This window comes from Physella acuta, unplaced genomic scaffold (genome assembly GCF_028476545.2).
Source record: "Physella acuta isolate Inbredline_101_S28 unplaced genomic scaffold, ASM2847654v3 ptg000860l, whole genome shotgun sequence".
NCBI classification, from domain to species: Eukaryota; Metazoa; Mollusca; class Gastropoda; family Physidae; genus Physella; species Physella acuta.
In genome coordinates, this window is record NW_026732377.1 from 33289 (window position 1) to 53980 (window position 20692).

The 20692-nt window shown below is 38.2% G+C and overlaps 1 protein-coding gene and 5 non-coding genes across 6 annotated transcripts; 1 reads left to right on the forward strand and 5 right to left on the reverse strand.

The window, feature by feature from the left end:
• Positions 1–38: 38 nt before the first annotated feature.
• Trnap-cgg (transfer RNA proline (anticodon CGG)) lies at positions 39–110 on the reverse strand. Its single transcript has one exon. It is a non-coding gene; the product is annotated as a tRNA-Pro (tRNA).
• Positions 111–679: 569 nt separating this feature from the next.
• Positions 680–751, reverse strand: Trnap-agg (transfer RNA proline (anticodon AGG)). The gene has a single exon. It is a non-coding gene; the product is annotated as a tRNA-Pro (tRNA).
• A 754-nt stretch (positions 752–1505) lies between these two features.
• Trnap-cgg (transfer RNA proline (anticodon CGG)) lies at positions 1506–1577 on the reverse strand. The gene has a single exon. It is a non-coding gene; the product is annotated as a tRNA-Pro (tRNA).
• Positions 1578–2390: 813 nt separating this feature from the next.
• On the reverse strand, positions 2391–2462 carry Trnap-ugg (transfer RNA proline (anticodon UGG)). The gene has a single exon. It is a non-coding gene; the product is annotated as a tRNA-Pro (tRNA).
• A 351-nt stretch (positions 2463–2813) lies between these two features.
• Positions 2814–2885, reverse strand: Trnap-cgg (transfer RNA proline (anticodon CGG)). Its single transcript has one exon. It is a non-coding gene; the product is annotated as a tRNA-Pro (tRNA).
• A 2308-nt stretch (positions 2886–5193) lies between these two features.
• LOC131952207 (endoglucanase 4-like) lies at positions 5194–19693 on the forward strand. The gene is made up of 17 exons (XM_059314778.1): positions 5194–5245; positions 6407–6587; positions 6762–6882; positions 8081–8167; positions 9517–9674; positions 10273–10379; positions 11098–11192; positions 11841–12011; positions 13037–13221; positions 14019–14178; positions 14763–14874; positions 15576–15726; positions 16333–16477; positions 16857–17022; positions 17324–17514; positions 18581–18702; positions 19252–19693. Exons 1-16 carry the CDS (start codon positions 5238–5240, stop codon positions 18679–18681), a joined length of 2139 nt encoding a protein of 712 aa, XP_059170761.1. The 5' UTR covers positions 5194–5237; the 3' UTR covers positions 18682–18702; positions 19252–19693.
• The last annotated feature ends 999 nt before the right edge of the window (positions 19694–20692 follow it).

Sequence of the window (20692 nt, forward strand, 5' to 3'; positions counted from 1 at the left end):
AATGTTGATGATGATGTGTTGATACACTACGCAAAAAGGGGGTCGTCCGGGATTTGAACCCGGGACCTCTCACACCCGAAGCGAGAATCATACCCCTAGACCAACGACCCCGTGATTTTAGCAGTCTAAGCTAAAATCTTACCGGCAACAGAGATAGTAGAGTATTAACGGTTCATTTGGATAAATTAACAATAACTAATCTAAATCTTAGAACAAAATACACTTTAATTATTATAATAAAAATACGTGGAGACTTTTTTGTCAACCTCTAAGTATAGTCACACCGTGCAGGGAGCACCCCCCTACGCTCAGTCACGCACCAGCCTTGTGACGCCACTATATAACATCAAATAATAAATCCCTTCAGTCCTATAAGGAAGCATTTATGCGTGTGTATTAGAAGGAAATAAGAATAAGTTATAGTGTCAAAAATAGTGGTAGAGTAAATAAACAAAAACTGTAATAATGTTATATAGACACAGACATATAAAGACATATTTTCTGACGTTGTATTAATAGGCCTACTTTTGCAATTAGCACAACTGATTATAAAACTGATAGGAGTATTAAAATTAAAATGGAGGGATTTTTAATTGCCCTACGTTTTAACTTAAATAATACCATACAATACAGTGAAAAATTCAGGAAAATAAATATCTTATTAACTAAAATCACGATTGGGCTCGTCCGGGATTTGAACCCGGGACCTCTCGCACCCTAAGCGAGAATCATACCCCTAGACCAAAGAGCCACTTGCTAGACTGATAATGAAAGTTCAATGTGTATGTTGTTTTAGTATTAATAAGTTATCGATGAAATAACAAAAGTAATCTTGATAAAGGAATGGCTTTTATTTTTGAAAAAAATAACTCTTTATAATGTTTCAGTTATTGTTTTATCAAAGATATTGCTATTATCCGTCCTAAATTAATGTGAAAAAAACTACATTTTGGTTTCTTTATTATTAATTCACCTCTGTTTTCTTTAGTAAACAAAGCTTTATCTTTACAAAGCAAAAGCTGAAAATGACACAACATTTTGCCTAAAAACTTTATAACGTTATTTCTATTCACTTCTATTTACTTGAGTAAACTAGACCGTAAATTGGCCCAGCATACTGTAACAAAGCGTTATCTTTACTGAACACCCGCTAAAAATGGAACATTTAGTTAAAAATGGACCTCTCGCACCCGAAGCGAGAATCATACCCCTAGACCAACGACCCATGGTAACATCTACTCTAGAATCTATTTTCATCTGCTGACTCATATGAAATAGTTGTTAAAACAGATAGGCCAGAAGTATGTTAACGTCAGATCTAAACAAAATATAGAACACGCAATCTAAATCCCATCTCAAACTACAAAACATACACACGTCCTGTTATAGAATACATTGTGATTTTTGTTTCATACACATATTAGCTTCAGTAATCTACCCCTGTCCAGACAAGTTTATGTTAATAGAAGCATTGAACATTTAGGTAAAAACGTTAAAACGTTATAGGGGTCGTCCGGGATTTGAACCCGGGACCTCTCGCACCCGAAGCGAGAATCATACCCCTAGACCAACGACCCACGGTTAGCACTACTGGTAATCTAATCTACAATCTATTTAATTCTGTTGACTCATCTGAAATAGTTGTTAACACAGATAGGCTAGAAGGCCTTAATGTAGGTTTACGTCAGATCTAAACAAAATATAGAACACGCAGTCTAAATCCCATCTCAAACTACAAAACATAAACGCACCGCGTAATCTAATCCACAATCTATTTTAACCTGCTGACTCATCTGAGTTACAACACGTCTAGGCTAGAAGGCCTTTCAGTAAGTTAAAGACACATCTGTTTCAAATGTACAACACAAAATCTAAATCCCATTTCTAACTACAAAACATACTCTCGTCTTATTTAGGAATACATGGTGATTATTTTGTTCCATACACGTATTAATATATATATATATATATATATATATATATATATATATATATATATATATATATATATATATATATATATATATATATTAAGCTATACATCTCCCAACTAGATTGAATACCTCCATAATCACATATTGGGTAAAATAATTAGCTATTTGTTACACGGCTTTAGGACTTGTCCTAACCTTTAACATCAATTGAACTCCTATTAAAACAAATTCTAACCAGTAACCTAATTCTAATGATCAAGCTCTAACGTCAAGAGCAATACAGGTAAGACAAATTTAGCTTTGATACAATACTTTAATGGGGGGGGGGGGGGAAGGGAGGGTTGTAAAAAAAAGATGATCACCGTAACCAAAGTTCCCAGTAACCTTGGCTGTGAAATATCAAATACATGGAAAACATACGAGAAGAAAAGTATAAAACACGTAATAAAAAACTATGGGCTCGTCCGGGATTTGAACCCGGGACCTCTCGCACCCAAAGCGAGAATCATACCCCTAGACCAACGAGCCACCTGATTTCAAGGGCATGAACAAATAATATCAAAATGTATTTTTCACAGAATCGCATGAATTTACACGATTTGCCTAAAGTGATAATTTATAAAAAATTTCTTATTATTTTCAATTTTAGTAATAAAAGTTTTTCTTTACTAAATAGATCACTATATTCTTTCTTGGATTGAGATAAAGAAACCATAATTATTTCAATTTATTTTTAATTAACTCCTAATAATTAGTTTCTCTCCCTTGGTTCTATGCTCTGTGTACACGGGTTGAGGTGGGGGGGGGGGGGGGGCTAGAATATGGGCCCAACTTAAAAATATTAACAAGATATACGTCAAGGCAAAATAATAAAAATATGGGGTCATCCGGGATTTGAACCCGGGACCTCTCGCACCCGAAGCGAGAATCATACCCCTAGACCAACGACCCACTCTCTATATCTTAAGCTAATATAAAAAGTAAAACGAGAGGGGCAGATAGTACAGTATGTTGAAGTCACACCCGAAAAAATGCACAGCGATTCAGTTTCGTATGTTTTATACCATTGCGTCAGCATGACGAAGTATCTTGACAGGTTCGTCATTCAATATCCAAACTCAAGACTAAATTTCCCCCCACCCCTCCACATTTCAAAGCTACTGGTTAAGAAAAATGCAGGTGCTAATAAAATAATTTCATATATATATATATATATATATATATATATATATATATATATATATATATATATATATATATATATACATATATATATAGGGCCTACATCTATATACTACTAAAAGTCAAGTTTGTTTACATGTTTGAATATTTATTTGTTTGTTTTTTTGTTTGTTTGTTTGTTTGCCTGATTGACTATCTCGCATGGTTGCACTCATCGTTTAAAGCTGTAAAATAGTATGTAGGTAGAGAAAAATTTTTGTTTTAAGACAGACTGTTAATCACACATTTATTTAAAGACGTTAATTAATTTATTGATTTATTCATTGTTAAATTAACCGTATTTTTTTAAAAATGTTAATACTTTGAATAAACTTTGTGGGGATAGTGACGTCCCTTGATAGTGACGTCAGAGTTTTTTGTTGACTCTTTAGTACAATAAAATGGCGGCGTCTATCGAAGAAAATTGTGTTCCCATTCCAAAGTTTAACGCGTTCTAAATCTAATTTTCTGTCGGTCATAACTTTAACAATACGTCCGTTTGCTGTATTTATTACGTACCAACACTTATATCAATTTTCAACTGTCTTTTTTCATTTAGTTTTACAATAAATTTCTCTAGATCTAAAGATCAGCTGTCGAAGGAAATTTATGAATCTAGCCTAGATCTAGATCTAGGTCACTAAACTCAATGTAAATTCTAAATCTAGACTTAATGTAAATTCTACATCTAGAATCTATTTCAGGCCTTAATACATCTAGAATCTATTTCAGGCCTTAATTATTTTATATAAATCTTTGTTTGGCTAATTTAAGATAAAATTTAATTTGAAAGTTACTACTTCTAGACTAGACGCTCGAAATCAAGTTGCATCAAAGTATAGTATAAAAATTCATTTGTGACGTCACGAGTAAATAGCTAAGTTTGTAGCGTAGTCCGCTCTCATGCGAGTGGTACAGGTTCTAGACCAATATGTCAATGATATTTTTTTTCAATTTTTTTTTTTTTAGATGTTAATGATAAAAAATATTTTTTTTCAATTTTTTTTTTTTTAGATGTTAATGATAAAGTTGCCTATCTGAACTTGGCAGGATACAGGGCAGGTGAAGTAGAGTTCATCTGTTTCTTTGTCCTAACCATATGAAAGGATAGTGTGGTCAGAGACATGCTCGGCTGGAATCGTTTTTTAAACGATAAAAACATGTTGTCTGAGACTTGGCGGGACACTGGGCAGGTGAAGTAGAGTTGAGTAGGTCACATGTGACGTCAGTATATGAAGGGATAGTCCGAAATCGGTGTTTTCGGTGTTTTTAAAAGATAAGAAACATATTTTTGAATGTGGGCTCTGTTTTTGTGACGATAAGTGACACTGCAGTAGCGTAGCGAGGAGGGGGGGGGGGGTGGGGAGGCGGGGGGGGGGGGGGGGAGGGGAGGCGGGGGGGGGGGGGGGGGGGGAAAAGGGGAGGCGGGGGGGGAAGGGGAGGCGGGGGGAGGTGAAGGGGGGGGGGCGGGGGGACGTATGTTGGGGCGCCAAAATGGTTTGGAAAAATAAATTGAAAGGTTGAGGGGGGTTCAAATCGAAAGTTTGAGTGGGGGGGGGGGGGCGGAGGGGGTGCACATCAAAAGTTTGAGGGGGGGGGGGGGTTGAAAATCGAAATCTTGGGGGGGGGGGGTTAAAATCGAAAAGTTTGTCCCCGGGCGCCGGGAAGGCTCGCTATGCCTCTGAGTGACAGACGTGATGTTTTTTGATGGATGACCCCCGAAAGCCACAGTTATCCAAGGGATGACGGGTATTCTAGTATATATATATATATATATATATATATATATATATATATATATATATATATATATATATATATATATATAGGCCTATGTACATATATATATATATATATATATATATATATATATATATATATATATATATATATATATATATATATATATATATATATATATACGGCGAATCATGAATTAGAGAACCAACTGTAAATAGTTTTGTGTGTAAGTTCATGGCCAGATTCCTTATTGATAAGGACGTCTTGGAGAATTTGACAAGATTTGACAGCTGGTGTACCAGCCACACAGTGACAAGGTTCTATCTCAGATAGGATATTGTTATGATGAGGTAAGACGGCTCTGTTCAAATGTAAGTCTGAGGTGTGTGATTGTTGGTAGTTGTTGGTAGTTGTTGGTAGTTGTTGGTAGTTGTTGGTAGTCGTAAGTCACATTATTCCTTTCTCTTTTTTATCATAGTATTCGTTGGACTTAGTTTCTCGATGTAAGAATTCTTGAGAGAATTAAAAAAATGGCGTCGTGTAAGTGATAAAAACACACTTTAAGTGTAGGTAAGTAAAGTATCCGTTCAAATCTGAGTGTCCATACGCAGATGAAGTAGAGTGCACCTGTTTCAGTGGACGCGGCATATGAAGGGATAGTGTGGTCGGCACTATGCCCAGTCGCCTAAGTTCGCCTTATCCTAAATCTGATAACTATTAGAACTGGGTTTATTGTGGGACGTTCAACGGACACGAACCTGCGGATTCAAACTTTTGGGTAAACAGGCAAATGCGCTATCATCAGACCACCCAGCCCTCTGTAAGGAGAAAGCTTTTTATTTACGTTAGAAATAACCATAGCACAATGTTGACGTAAGTTTGAATACAACCCTAGTCTTTACTACATTGCAGCCATTGGTTTATTCTAGTGTTGTATCTATGGAGATATTTTAAGAGGCAGATGGGTGTAGTATGGGGGGGGGGGAGGCGGTGGCTTGGCAAACCACACATATTTATAATAATACTAGTCGTCACAGTTTGGATTACTTTTATTCTTAAAAAAATGTTAACCTTTTAAAAAAAATAATTTATATAAACGCAAATTTTCAAAAAGTAACAAAAAAATAAATAAAACGGGAGTGATCTCCCCTAAACTTTCTCCATTAAATTTATTTAACACTACGGAAGATGGCAACTTATACAATACTTATATATGAAATTTCATCAAACTAGCTCTAACGGTACTCAAGTTATCGTGTTCATAGACATACATTACACATACACACAGACATACGGACAAAATTGCAAAACTATGCTTTTCCGACTAAGGCTGATGTAAATTGACGAGATGTGTGATGGTTTCGATTTCGATTTTTTGCACGATTACAATACTTACTCTATAGGCCTACTTCGTATACGAGAAACTAAAAAAGAAATGTAGTCACAAAATTAAGCATATTTCTCGAGTGAAAATATAAGTTAACCTGAAATTGTTTCTACTCCCTACCCAGGTTTCTGTTTGGATTGTTCTCATTGGTCCTCTGGTCGCCGGTCACGTGGGCGGATGTTGACGTCAACGTCAGCAGCCATTGGGCCGGGGGTTTCCAGGCGCAGGCGTGTTTTGACATCACACAAGAGCTCCACGAATGGACGATAACTCTTACCTTTGATCAGAAAATCGACAGTCTGTTTGTAATAAATTTAAATAAAAAATCAAATTACACACAAAAACAAACACACACACACACACACACACACATATATATATATATATATATATATATATATATATATATATATATATATATATATATATATATATATATGTATAGACAACATAGACACATACATATTGCTACCGGTTAGGCTTGGGTGGCTGACGTCCTTGAGGTCAAAGACGACGGCAAGGTCTATGTCCTCCACAGCCAATCGTGGAGCCAGGATGAACACGTCGGAGATCATCTGTGTGTTGACATGATCGGTCACGGTGAGTCATCTGTCCCACGTGTCACGCTACTTTTCCCCTGTAAACAAGGCTCACTTGTTTCGTCTGTTTCAATTTTTAACACGTTTTTCTTAACTCAGCTTCGCGTTTGTGGATGTGTGGATTTGTTTGTTGTTAAAATTGACATCGAAAATTAGCCCACTTCTGATTGCTCTAGAGATCTGAAATTTGGCATGCATGCTACTTTCGCCTAACAATTTCAGATGCAATCATAAAAACTAGCAATTAGAGACCGTAATTAGCTTAATTTAATTACGCCCAAAGGACCATAAAATTGAGGACATGATTTCTAAAGATACCGACAAGACTGGAGGCTTGTTGACACAGTTACTTCGGCCCCAATCGATGTGAGCGCGCTGGCCGTGATCGTATAGTGGTTAGTACTTCGCGTTGTGGCCGCGACAACCCAGGTTCGAATCCTGGTCGCTCAAGATTTTTTTAGTCCGTGTATTTATAAACACTTAGTCAATTCATACTTAATCAAGTCATTAGATAAAGTAGTAAATAAACTATATAAAAAACTTTTTAAAAAACCACGTTTTTCTTGTGGACTAAAAAGTAGAAAATAACTATTTACATACATTTGATGACAAAAAACGTGGGTCGGGCAGATGGGTCGGGAAATTTGATGGTGAACGTACCCACGTTTTTTGTCATCAAATGTATGTAAATAGTTATTTTCTACTTTTTAGTCCACAAGAAAAACGTGGTTTTTTAAAAAGTTTTTTTTAAGTATTTTATTACACCTTTTTCTCCGGTGTTAAGTCGATGTTACCTGTCTCATCTGTTTCACCTGTCTCACCTATCTCGTCTATCTCACCTGTCTAACCTGTCTCTTCTGTCTCACCGGTCTGATCGGTCTCACCTATCTCAATTTTCTCACCTGTCTCACCTATCTATCTCACTTGGTTCATCTATCTTATCTGTCTCACTCATCTGATCCTGTTTCACTTATCACGCCCGTCTCACCTGTCTCACCTATTTCACTCGCCTTACGTGTCACACCTGTCTCATCTGCTACACATGTCTCACCTATCTCACTTGTCTCATCTGTTACACCTGTTACACCTATCTATCAGATATAATTGCTAATACCTCGATCTATTATGAGAACATCGATACTATTTTATCCTGAAAAAAAACGATATAAATATGTCTTCACTCATTACTCCCTGCCCAGGTGATAACTTCTCTCTCCCTAACGCCACGGCATCGCTGAACGCGGTAGTAGGAGGTGGAGGGATAGTCACTACGACGGTTATAACAGGTAGGATTTTTTGGATCTCCAATATAATAGGTTTTTTTTTTTTTAAATAAGAGAGCTGTTATTTTTATTTGAGTTGAATATGAAGACGTCACATTTGGGTGCTGATGGTAACCATATGGAATAATGAGATGACATTTTCTTTGGAGCGTGTACAACGTAATGTCATAGTGTGGGTATACAAACACTTTAACCTCTGACCTTTCTGGTTCAGATACCCCAGGTAAGACTCTACCCACAACCACGCCCAGACCAGGTAAGATCTTAGAGTCAAATGTTTGTTAGCATTAAAGTTTTGAACAAGTTACATTACATCAGTTTGTTAGTTTTGAAACTTTATGAAAATAATTATCTACATCCTGTATACTACTAAAACTCATGGGTGTGCCAGTTTGAATATTTAAACAAATATTGGAAGTCAAAAGACGAGAATGTTCTGCTATAGGTTTAGAACTTACAGATAAATACCAAAGTACAGAAACATGTTCTGGTTATATTGAATGAATATATTTTATTTAAAGAAGGCATACTATTTTATTTATAGTCAGTATACTACCGACTTACTGCTATTGTTAATATTATTTAGCACACTTTACTGTTACATTTCTATTGCTACTTTACGTTCATGACAGTGACTTAGTTTACCTGTCAGTAGACCACATTTATTATAATAGCATTTTTTACCACTCCGTTTGTTTAGCCCATAGAGCAGAAGAGAATATGTATTATTTTCTCTGTATTGTCACATATGATATTACCATAATGACTAGAAAAAGAGTGACTATGATCTACCTACCAGTTGAGTTGCATCATTCTGCTAGATTATTGTTTCAATACGGTTTATTTTCGTATATTTTTAAATAAAAGATTCCCGGCTATCACCCTCGTACGCGCTAAATTAAATTATTTTTACTGATTGTTATTAGTTACTACGTTACAACTAATAGCTGGCATTCAAACCCTACCGTTCCTACTAACCAGAAAACCTGCATACGTCCATGATTAAAATGTTTTTATGTTGTTTTAATATTTTCATTAGTTATGTGAGAAGAGGGAGACATTTGGGGTTAAGAGATGTAATAGAGTGGATTGGGGCGTAGGGCCTAATGAGAAATCGGTTTGAACTGTGTAGTCCAGACGAAAGACAGTTTTCCAAATGAAAACTTGGTCATCTAGTATATTATAAAACCTATGGTTATGCTAAATCATGTATTTTAAAATACGTTAATTATTTTTACTTTTTCCCCCACCTTAAACGTATTTAAAAATTAATCCCCAATAAGATCAGTGAGAATTCTAAAATATGAATTACTTCCGCAGTGGTTCTAAAATCATAGCTTATTTTTTTTCAGTAATTCTCCCACCTGGTAATGGGGTACATGCCAGTCTTACAGTGGCTATATATAACCCGGACAACATCCAAGGCTACTTCGACTTTGATGTCGTTGAGGACATCTTTGGATGGGTCATCAACATTACTTTCAGCAAACCTTTCAGTAATATGACGAACGTAAGTGTTCTCCCTTCTTCTATACATCTATCATAACTTTCGGAAAATACCTTTTTTATTCACTTCAAATATTTTCAATTTTATCAGGAAATTTAAATTCAGCCAAAGTGCTACATCAATCAATTTTAATTATATAAATAGGTACATGAGCGACTTCTGTAGTTTATATCGAGCCACGATTTAAATTCACAATTCCCTAGCCTCAACTTCTAGACATGAGCTTTAGCCATGAATTCTTGTCATGAACTCTAGCCATGAACTCTAAACCATGAACTCTAGTCATGAACTCTAGCCATTAGCTCCAGCCATGAACTTTAGCCATTACTCTAGCCATGAACTCTAGCCATGAGTTCTAGCCTGAACTGTTGCCATGAACTCCAGCCATGAACTCTAGGCAACTGACTCATATAATTTGCGATCAGATATTGTCAGTGCGGAAGATAGAACTATAAAGAAGGGATCGGTGAATGCTCATGTAAACGTGTTAAGGTTCGTTACTTCTAAAAAGGTTAAGAACCAATGATTAGATACTGTTCCCTTTCTTTTTTTTCTAATGTCCTGACCGCACACATTCTCGCCCCCCCCCCCTGTTGTCCAGTTCGAGGTGGGTGATGTCCTGTCCCACTCAGCAGACGGCTACAACTGGCTGGTGGTCAACCGTCCGGAGCACGTCTCCTACCACGCTGGTTCCAAGCTTCACCTCAAGTGAGTGTTCGTGACGTCATCGTGTGACGTCGCATCATGACGTCATATTTTGACGTCGGGTGTTAATACATGGTTGTATGACTATGAACAATTGTTACATTTTGTTCTACCGGTTTTGGTACCACCCCTGGCCTAACGTTATGTTGTTTACTGCGTCAAGTTGGTAGTAACATTAAAAAATTCTTATCTGACGAAACATTTCATATTTCAGTTTTAAGTTTTAAAGTTTCACTTCAGACCGTCTAAGGGGCAGTACATGTTGAGGTCATTTATTTTTCTTATATCTTGGCATTTGAAGGAATTGTGTCACCAGCACTGTGCGTACAGTCACAATCATTGTGTGGTCAGCACTGTGTCTACAGTCACAATCATTGTGTGGTCAGCACTGTGTCAAGCAGTCATATTCATTGTGTGCCAATATTTTTCTCAATATTATTTGGTACTTGTTTATTAATTAGTACACGTGAACACTTAACCTATAATAGGTGACATTAAATTTCGAAATAAACTAACACCCTCGAATAAAAATGTTTTATTTTTATAAACTTTCCTTAGGTCCGTATATTTGTCTTTCTTTTTGTGGGGAAACGTTTAGCTCAATCACTTTTCGCTAAAATATGAAAGATGTTTCTTGAGCGACCAATGCTTTTTTGTCATTTACAGTCTAATCTAAAGATAATTATGAAAGATTTTATATTGTTTGATCACGTGTGGACAGGTTTGACGCCCAGTACGGGGGTGGGGGTGTGACTGGTCAAGCTGTCCTGATCAACTTGGGTAAAGATAACATCACTGTCCACGAGGCGCCCAACAGTAAGTCGTTGTTTGTGGTCTACAGCAGTGGTTCTAAGCCTTTTTGGAGGTACCGAACCCTACCAGATTCATATTCACATTCACCGAACCCTTTTTTAATAGTTATATGGTTCGCACTGACAAAATCCAATCGTGAATTATGTGAGTTGGTGTGTCTTGATCTCCGTCGAACCCTTAAGTTTGACTCACGGAACACCTGGGTTTCGTTCGAACAGGTTAAGAATCACTGGTCTACAGGCTACCTGTCAAAAGGCTACAGGCCGAAACCTGCTGCTACTTTATTCACCGTGCTACCCAGCAAAAGCCCTTTCAACGATCTACTTGCAACTTGTTCATTAAACATCTCACCCAAAATTTGTTCCTTAAACATCTCATCCAAAACTTGTTTCTTAAACATCTCACTCACAATTTATTCCTTAAACATCTCACCCAAAACTTGTTCCTTCAACATCTCATAACACTTGTAACTTTTTAAAAACCTATAACATTGCTCATATAATCTCTCGTTCTCATTAAATTTCTTTAATTTCTTTCTTTCTTTTCCCTCTCTTAACTACCCCTCCTCCCCCCCCCCCCCCTCAACCCTCCGCATCTATTTCTCCTTTTATATTTAAAGTTCACTCTTTTCACCATCTTGTTTGACCCCAGCCGACAACTCTAAATACAACTACAACGACTTGCTCCAGAAGTCCATCCTGTTTTATGAGGCCCAGCGGTCAGGCAAACTACCGGCCACCAACAGAATCCCGTGGAGGGGCGACTCGGCTCTGGGGGATAAGGGCAGTGCTGGGGAGGACTTGACTGGGGGATGGTATGACGGTAGGTGGAGCTCTCTGATTTATGATTCGTTGTCAATAAAAATTCAGAGTGCGTTCCCCTAAACTTCCTCGTATTTTCTTATATAACAATAAGGTTTTATGTTTTACTGACTTTAAACATGATTTTGTCTTGTTATCAAAATGGTAATGTTAATGCTCTTTAGATTTAGCACGTTGTGTTAATACCCTCTTGCTTTACAACCTTGTTTTAAGGACCTTTAGTTTTAGCACTTTATGTTAATGCCATTTAGTTTTAGCCCTTTTTAAAGGCTCTTTTATTTTAGATCCTTGTGTTAAGGCCCTTTAATTTTAGCTTTTTGTGTTAATCCCCATCTGTTTTAGCACATTGTGCTCAGGCCCTTTTATTTTAGCAACTTGTGTGAAGGCCATTTTATTTTAGCACCTTGCATAAAGGCCCTTTTATTTTAGAACCTTGCATCAGGGGCGTAGCGAGGGGGGGGTGCGGACCGCACCGGGTGACACCATTTAGGGGGGGTGACACCAAGGCAAAAAATAGCAAAATATATATAGAAAAACTTGAGGGGGGGTGCAAATCGAAAGTTTGAGGGGGGGGGGGTGCAAATCGAAAAGTTGAGGGGGGTGCAAATCGAAAGTTTGAGGGGGGGGGGGTGCAAATCGAAAACTTGAAAGTTTGTCACCGGGAAGGGTCGCTACGCCTCTGGGGGGTGACACCATTAAGTGTCGCACCGGGTGACACCCGACCTCGCTACGCCACTGCCTTGCATAAAGGCCCTTTTATTTTAGCACCTTGTGTAAAGGCCCTTTTTATTTTAGCACCGTGTGTAAAGGCCCTTTTATTTTAGAACCGTGTGTAAAGGCCTTTTTATTTTAGCACCGTGTGTAAAGGCCCTTTTATTTTAGCACCGTGTGTAAAGGCCCTTTTATTTTAGCACCGTGTGTAAAGGCCCTTTTATTTTAGCACCGTGTGTAAAGGCCCTTTTATTTTAGCACCGTGTGTAAAGTCCTTTACGTTTAGCACCGTGTTAATGCCCACTTGTGTTGCAGCCGGCGACCACGTCAAGTTCAACTTCCCCATGGCCTACTCGGCCACCATCCTGGCCTGGAGTTACCTGATGTACAAGGACGCCTACGTCTCAGCTGGTCAGGCGGACTACCTGCTGGACTGTATCAAGTGGCCGCTGGACTACCTGCTCAAATGTCACACTGGCCCAGAGGAGCTGTACGTCCAGGTCAGGGCGGGGTGAGGGAGGATGTGTGACATTTGTGGGAGTGTGTCTTTGGTTGAAGTGTGACCTTTGTTGGTGTGTGAACTTAGTGGATGTTTGACCTTTGTGGGTGGGTGACCTTGGTGGTTGAGTGTTACTGGTGGATGTTTTACCTTGATTTGTATGTGACTATTGTAGCTGTGTGACCTTGGTGTCAGAGTGGCCTTGGTGGCTGTTTGACCTTGGTGGATGAGATACCTTAAGTAGATGCTTAAAATTTGAGTCAATGTGACATATATAGGATTAAATACCTTCAATTGTAGAAGCGTGTGTGGATGTAAAGCATAGCTTGTTAGGACTTCAGTCTTAACTATAATAAATCAATCGCCGAGAATGGCTTTAAAAATATTATTCAATTTCTTTATTGGAAGAAAATATTTATCATTTGCCTATGCTAAAAATGCATTTTATACTAGCCCCAACAAAATATTCGGCACCAAAAATTCAGCTCAGTGTGCCTTGACAATTAAAACAGTTGAAATCTACTTCACCTGTCCTAATGAGTATCCCAGATTATAAAAAAAAATATTTTTAAGTCTTATATCAACGCGTTTTGTCTGATGTAGCCTCTTCATTGGCTCCTTCTTTGTTTATCGGTTATTGAATAAACTTTTAAAATTTCCAACGAAATGGAGAGGTCTAGTTTGTGGATAAAATAGTTTAGACATAAGAGCAAGTTCTTAACACTAAAAAGGGGTACTTCACCTTAACGAAGCCGTATACGTGCAAGTACCCTAAGCACAGGTCCTTTCACTGGGCAGGTGGGGGACGGCGGGGCTGACCACGGCTACTGGGGACCACCAGAGCTGATGACCATGGCGCGGCCAGCCTTCAAGATCACCACCAGCAAGCCTGGCAGTGAGATCTCCATGGACACGGCAGCGGCATTTGCTACTGGCTACCTGGCGTTTAAGGACAAAGGTCTGTAGTGTGGCTACCTAGCCTGAAGGATATAGGTCTTGTTAGGTTATGTTGCATCTGGCCGTTGCTACTGGCTACCTGGTGTTTAAAGACAAAGGTCTGTAGTGTGGCTATCTGGCATAGAATATAGGTCTTGTTAGGTCATGTTGCTTCAGTGAGGCTACTTATTATTTAAAGATTTTAGTCTGTATTGTAATATAAGATCAAGGATTTGTTTAGCTAATTGGCATTTTAAAACCTCGGTATGGGTTGTAAGGTGTGTCTAATGGATATCGAAACACGTTTTTTAAAGGAAAAACATCATAGTTTTCACACTATATGCTTTATTTGAACTACTAAAATAACTGTAATATATACTTATACAAACAAATACAATGGCATCTAAAACAAATTCTAAGACAAAGTAAAGATAAGCATGAAAATTTGTGATTGGGACATATTTAACTTCATCTTCGCAATAAATCTTTCTGTTTACAAATTAATGAATTGCCAGGATGAGATCCGAATCGTTTGTCTGTATATTGCTCCAGCCTGTTCCCGTGGTATGTATTTAGCTGAAGAATGACTGTTTCTTTCAATTGTAGAACCGACCTACGCAGCCACTCTACTCACCCACGCCAAACAGTTGTGGGACTTTGGTATGAAGTACCGTGGCAAGTACAGCGAGTCTGTCAGCGCTGCGGCAGGTTTTTACAGGTGAGTCGGTACTGCGGCAGGTTTTTACAGGTGAGTCATTACTGCGGCAGGTTTTTACCGGTGAGTCGGTACTGCGGCAGGTTTTTACCGGTGAGTCGGTACTGCGGCAGGTTTTTACAGGTGAGTCATTACTGCGGCAGGTTTTTACAGGTGAGTCGGTACTGCGGCAGGTTTTTACAGGTGAGTCATTACTGCGGCAGGTTTTTACCGGTGAGTCGGTACTGCGGCAGGTTTTTACAGGTGAGTCAGTACTGCGGCAGGTTTTTACAGGTGAGTCCGTACTGCGGCAGGTTTTTACAGGTGCTTCGGTACTGCGGCAGGATTTAAAGGTAAGTCAGTAATTTGTCAGCTTTTTTCAGGTGAGTCTGTAATGAATCATGTACATACAGCGAGTAATTCGCTCCTGCGGCAGATTTTTACAGGTGAGTTTATAGTGGCAAATTATTTTATATATTCATTAATTTGTGTTTTCTTTAATTATTAAAAAACACAAAAAAAAATTAAAATAAGACTTTCAAAAAGCTTATAATGGAAAAATGTGTTCAATTTTTTTGAAATTTCTAAATTGTTTTGGACAATGAATGAATTATTTTGAAAAATTATTCCTTTTCTTAGAAAACCGTCTATTATCCTATGTGTATACTGTATACTATAGCCTACTCATTAGGACTGTCTGCTAATTTTGTCTCATGCTCACACAGTTCCAACAACATAACGGACGAGCTGTGTTGGGGATCACTCTGGCTCTATCAGGTGACCAACGACACCAAATACCTGGACGAGGCCGAGAGATACCTGGACCACGACCCGGCCTGGGGGATGTCTTGGGACGACAAGACCATCGTTAACCAGGTGCGGGGATAGGGTTACCTGTGGTGATGGTTTGTGTAATATAAGGGACTGGTTGGCCTAGCGGTAGAGCACTAGACTGCTAACTCATAACTCTCCAGTTCAAATCCTGGTTCAACCAAGAACAAACTACAAGACAGCAGTTGTATGATTTTAGACTTATCTCTTCTAGATGGGTCACTGTCCCCAGATATCGAGCCTCATCTACTCGGGGGGATTCGAACCCATAATCTTTAAATTTAAAAACTTGGAGCTTTACCGACTCGACCACACCGACTCCTACTCTCCTTGAAATATCAATGACTTTTCACATCTAATCACATTATATAATTTTATTTTCTGATAGCATTAAGGACCATATCTCCTTATAACGTTAGACCCCCCGATTCCCCCCCCCCCTCCCACCTGCGCCTCTTATAAAATTAAAGAGTTCCTCTTGTTATAGTTATACAGTTTTCATCTTTGTGGAGGGCTTTCCCCTTTTATAAAACAAAACAGTTTCATCTTTGAGAAGAGATTTATCCCCCGATGATACAAAACAGTTTTTATCTTTTTAAAGAGTTCATTCCCCTGATAACATGAAGAGATGTTTCCCCTGAACCTCCCCAGATCCTCCTGTACAAGCTGACCAAGAAGGACGTCTACAAGACAGTGGTGGAGAACTCCTTCAAGAACTGGTTCCCCGGGGGTAATGTCCCCTACACCCCCAAAGGCTTGGCCTACAGGCTGCAATGGGGCTCGCTCAGATATTCCTGTAAGGCTTGACTACATAGTTAATGAAATATTACATTAAAATAAAAATTTAAAGTTTGATTTAAATCAGGGTTTTTTAATTTAAAGAATAACAAACGATTTATGGTGAATTAAAATAGGTAAATTAAATATCCAATTTCAACGATTTTTTAAAAAAATCTGCAAATTAGTTAGTTATTTTTTTAGAACAATAATAAACAAAAAATAAGTTTTTGTTTCGATGTGCTACAATAGGGAGGGGTAGGGGGAGTTTTAATTACGTACCGTTATTTATTACCAATTCTTTACTACGAACTAACACCCTAAGTATCTCACTAACCAAACCTAACAAAACTCAAAACTCTATTGATTGGTACGGCTAACCCAACAGTTCCTTTCAGCCAACATGGCGATGGCGGCGCTGGTGGCTGCCGACGCCGGCCTTCACCCTGACGAGTACAGGCGGTGGGCCATGTGTCAGATGCACTACGCCCTCGGCGACACGGGGTTCAGCTACGTGGTTGGGTTCGGCAGCAAGTATCCGCTGAGGCCGCGTCACCGCTCCAGGTAGAGATTCATTGTTTAAAGTTGTAGTTGTTACTAAGTTGTTACTAACATGTACCTGACCTGAATGATCTGATGACATTAGTCCGACGTTGTATCTGTAGCTCCATACAATAAAAATTCAATGTAGATTGTTTTGTGATTTCCATCTGATATTAGTAACCACACACACACACACACAGAAAACACACACACACACACACACACATATATATATATATATATATATATATATATATATATATATATATATATATATATATATATATATATATATAGTGACATGTTTGTGTTTATACACCAGCTCCTGTCCCAATCAACCAGCCGAATGCGGTTCTCAAATTATACCTCTCAACGACCCCAACCCCCACGTCCTCTACGGTGCTTTGGTCGGAGGCCCGGGTGCGAATGACGACTACACCGACGACAGATCCAACTACGTCAACAACGAGGTCGCCTGTGATTACAACGCCGGTTTCCAGGGTGCTGTTGCAGGTAGGTCAAAGGTCAGCCATGTGGTGGCTGGGATTGAACTTTAACCAGTGGCGTAGGCAGGCGGGGGGTAGGGGGGTCAGACCCCCCCCCCCCACATAGACCCCCTCGGTATATATATAAAGTATGAGGGGGGTGTAAATCGAAAGTTTGAGGGGGGTGCAAATCGGAAATTTGAGGGGTGGGGGTGCAAATCGAAAGTTTCAGGGGGGGGGGGGTGCAAATCGAAAGTTTGAGGGGTGGGTGCAAATCGAAAGTTTGTCCCCGGGTAAAAATTTGAACCCCCCCCCCTCCCACGTGAGACGATCCTGGCTACGCCACTGACTTTAACCCTGTCTTACCTGTCTTGGGTTATCAACTGAGATCGCTGAAATATAATTAAAAGATAATTCAGAACTTCAAATTAAGCCAAACAATATGAGAAGATGTGAAAGTACAAGCCTCAATGAACATGTTTAAAGCAAATCACTGTAAATCACTGTAAATCACTGTAAATTACTGTAAATCACTGTACTACTAACAAATGTATAGGTACTATCATATAAGACTACTGCTAGTTTATCTTTCCCTAGCCTGAGTCCTTAACACTATCCACAACCTTAAGAACACTTTCAACACATTTGGTCCACAGTGCAGTTGAAGTAGAGCTCATCTGTTTCTCCGACCTCTGTCAATACATGTTTACCGCCTTCTCTACTTTCACCGACTGTCGTTAGGTACCCATCAGAGCTGGATAAACTCAGTCACATTCAACAGAGTTTAGCTGGTGAATTAAACTCGAGACCTTCGGGCTCGTAACCTTGGGCTCTACCGCTTGACCCCGCCATCCCCTGCCGTTGCTTCACATAACCCTTACACACCTAATTTCGTACTGATAACCAGAGCTTAAACCCTACTTAAGATTTAGGGATTATCATATTGTTTTATGTTTTTTTGACCAACTTCATATAACAAAGGGTCGATGCTGGGAATCGCATAAGATATAGATATAATCACCCATATCACATTGAACGTGTTGATTAAAAAAAAATTACTTAATTTTGTTTTGAAAATATTTTACACGTTACAGCTCTCAAGTCCCTGTACCTAAGGGGAGATCACCCGGAACAGAAAAACAATGCTCATTGCCCGTACACCTCGGGCAGCGAAAATACCGTCGTTGTTGGGTAGACGACCCACATCACGTGATCAGGTGAGAGTCTAAAAAATTGACGTAATATTAATGTTGAACTGCATTTGAAATTTTTGCCTAATAATTTAAATATTTGAATTATTTTATTTTTATTTGTGAATAGTTTGTTAGAATTTAATTTTTTGTTATTGATCGCTAACTTTGTTTGATTGTTTCATAGTAACAATATTAGAAACTGATATAGATATATGCCTATTTATACACACTTTTTTTTTAATACAAACGAAATCGAAAAATCGTCTCGCCTTCTTTAAATGGCTTTGAGTACTCAAGTAATGCAAATAAGCAAATTTATAGCATTATTAAAGTACTGATTAGTAATGGTTTAATCAAGTAATTAAAAGAAGTGAAAAAAAACTTAAATAGTTAAACGATAATTAAACATAAATTTATGATAAACTCAAAAAACGTTTTAAATAAAACTATTCTAAATATTTTGAATGAAGAAAACGGTGAGTCAAACCAAGTAAGATAAATCTATATCTATTTGTTTATAAATAGACAAAATGTTACTTCCCCTGTTACTTTATTTTACTCTGTTTATTTCCGAATTCTTATGTCAACAAACTAACGCTCAACTTCATTAGGTATTCATTCATTTTTAAAGTCAACCACGAGTACAGAAGGACGCATGTGGAGACACCTCATGATCTGCCACCTTGACACCAGCAAGTGGTGGTTTATTCAACACACCAAATATAAACTTTACTCGATACTGTAGGAATTTCCAACATTTTTATTGCATTTAAAATAACTTATCGGATGTCTTTAAAAACAAGTAACATTATATAACAGTTTACATTTTCACGTTAAAAATAAATACCACAAAAAAAAAAAACAACGAATTCATAAGTGTTATCAAAACAAGCATCTGTGCACTATTCATTTTCTGTATTTATCGATTATTTTCACTTTCTTATTCATTTAAGTTTTAACACAATAATTAAGGTACAAATGAACGTACGTATAGGCCAAACTTTTCTGAAATTCGTAACATTCCGACTGTAGGTTTAATTAGCGTTTTTTTATATTTTTTTTTATTTTCAAGCAATTAGCCAAATGTAAATATTCAATCCTATTTGTTTATTCCTTGCGATGTAAAAACACGTTTTAATTTTATCATGCGCATGTTTAGTGTAAAGGTTTATCTGTTGTAAAATTATTTAATTCATCAATTAATTAATAAATTATTGTAAACAAGTTTGACTTTGATTTGTACTACTGACAATACCTCAGTAATGTGTTTATTGTTTGTTGCACCGTCCACTTATGTATGCGGTAAGAAGGTAGAAAATCTCTGTTGTATACTTGAACGGTATGGAAGATAGGTCACACACATATATACACACACATACATACACACATACATGCACATATACGCTCACAGGCACGCACATTCGCACGCAGACACAGCCATACATACGCACTCACGCAGACAACACATACACTACACATTATAATCTATATATATATAATTCTGTTCTTGGAGACGTTAGAAAACAAGCTGTAAGCGCCCCTTGCAGTCCCCTCTCTTCCTCTTTAGGAAGTCAGGTGAGCTGTGGTTCACGCTAAATGTTTACAATCGTAGAGCCGGGTTTAGTGACGGCTATTAGGGGCAGATAGGAAGTCTGGTGAGCCGTGGTTCACGCTAAATGTTTACAATCGTAGAGCCGGGTTTAGTGACGGCTATTAAGGGCAGAAAATTTAGTTTGAAACGATTTTAAACTAAGGGAGGCTGCTTTCACGGGGGAGGGGGGGGGGGACGAGGGTGGGGGTAGTATTGTTCTTAACGACCTACTGATAGTGTTTTAAAGCAAATTTTTTTCAGTGACAGCAGTCGTACTGTCGAATTCACAAATTATGAATTACTGAAAAGTAGAAAATAAATCAACTAAATAGGGGAGTATCATATAGCGGCTTGTGATACGCCGCGGGTCGGCTCGTATTATTTAATCTACTGTGAAATAATACAATGTTAGTAACAGTTTT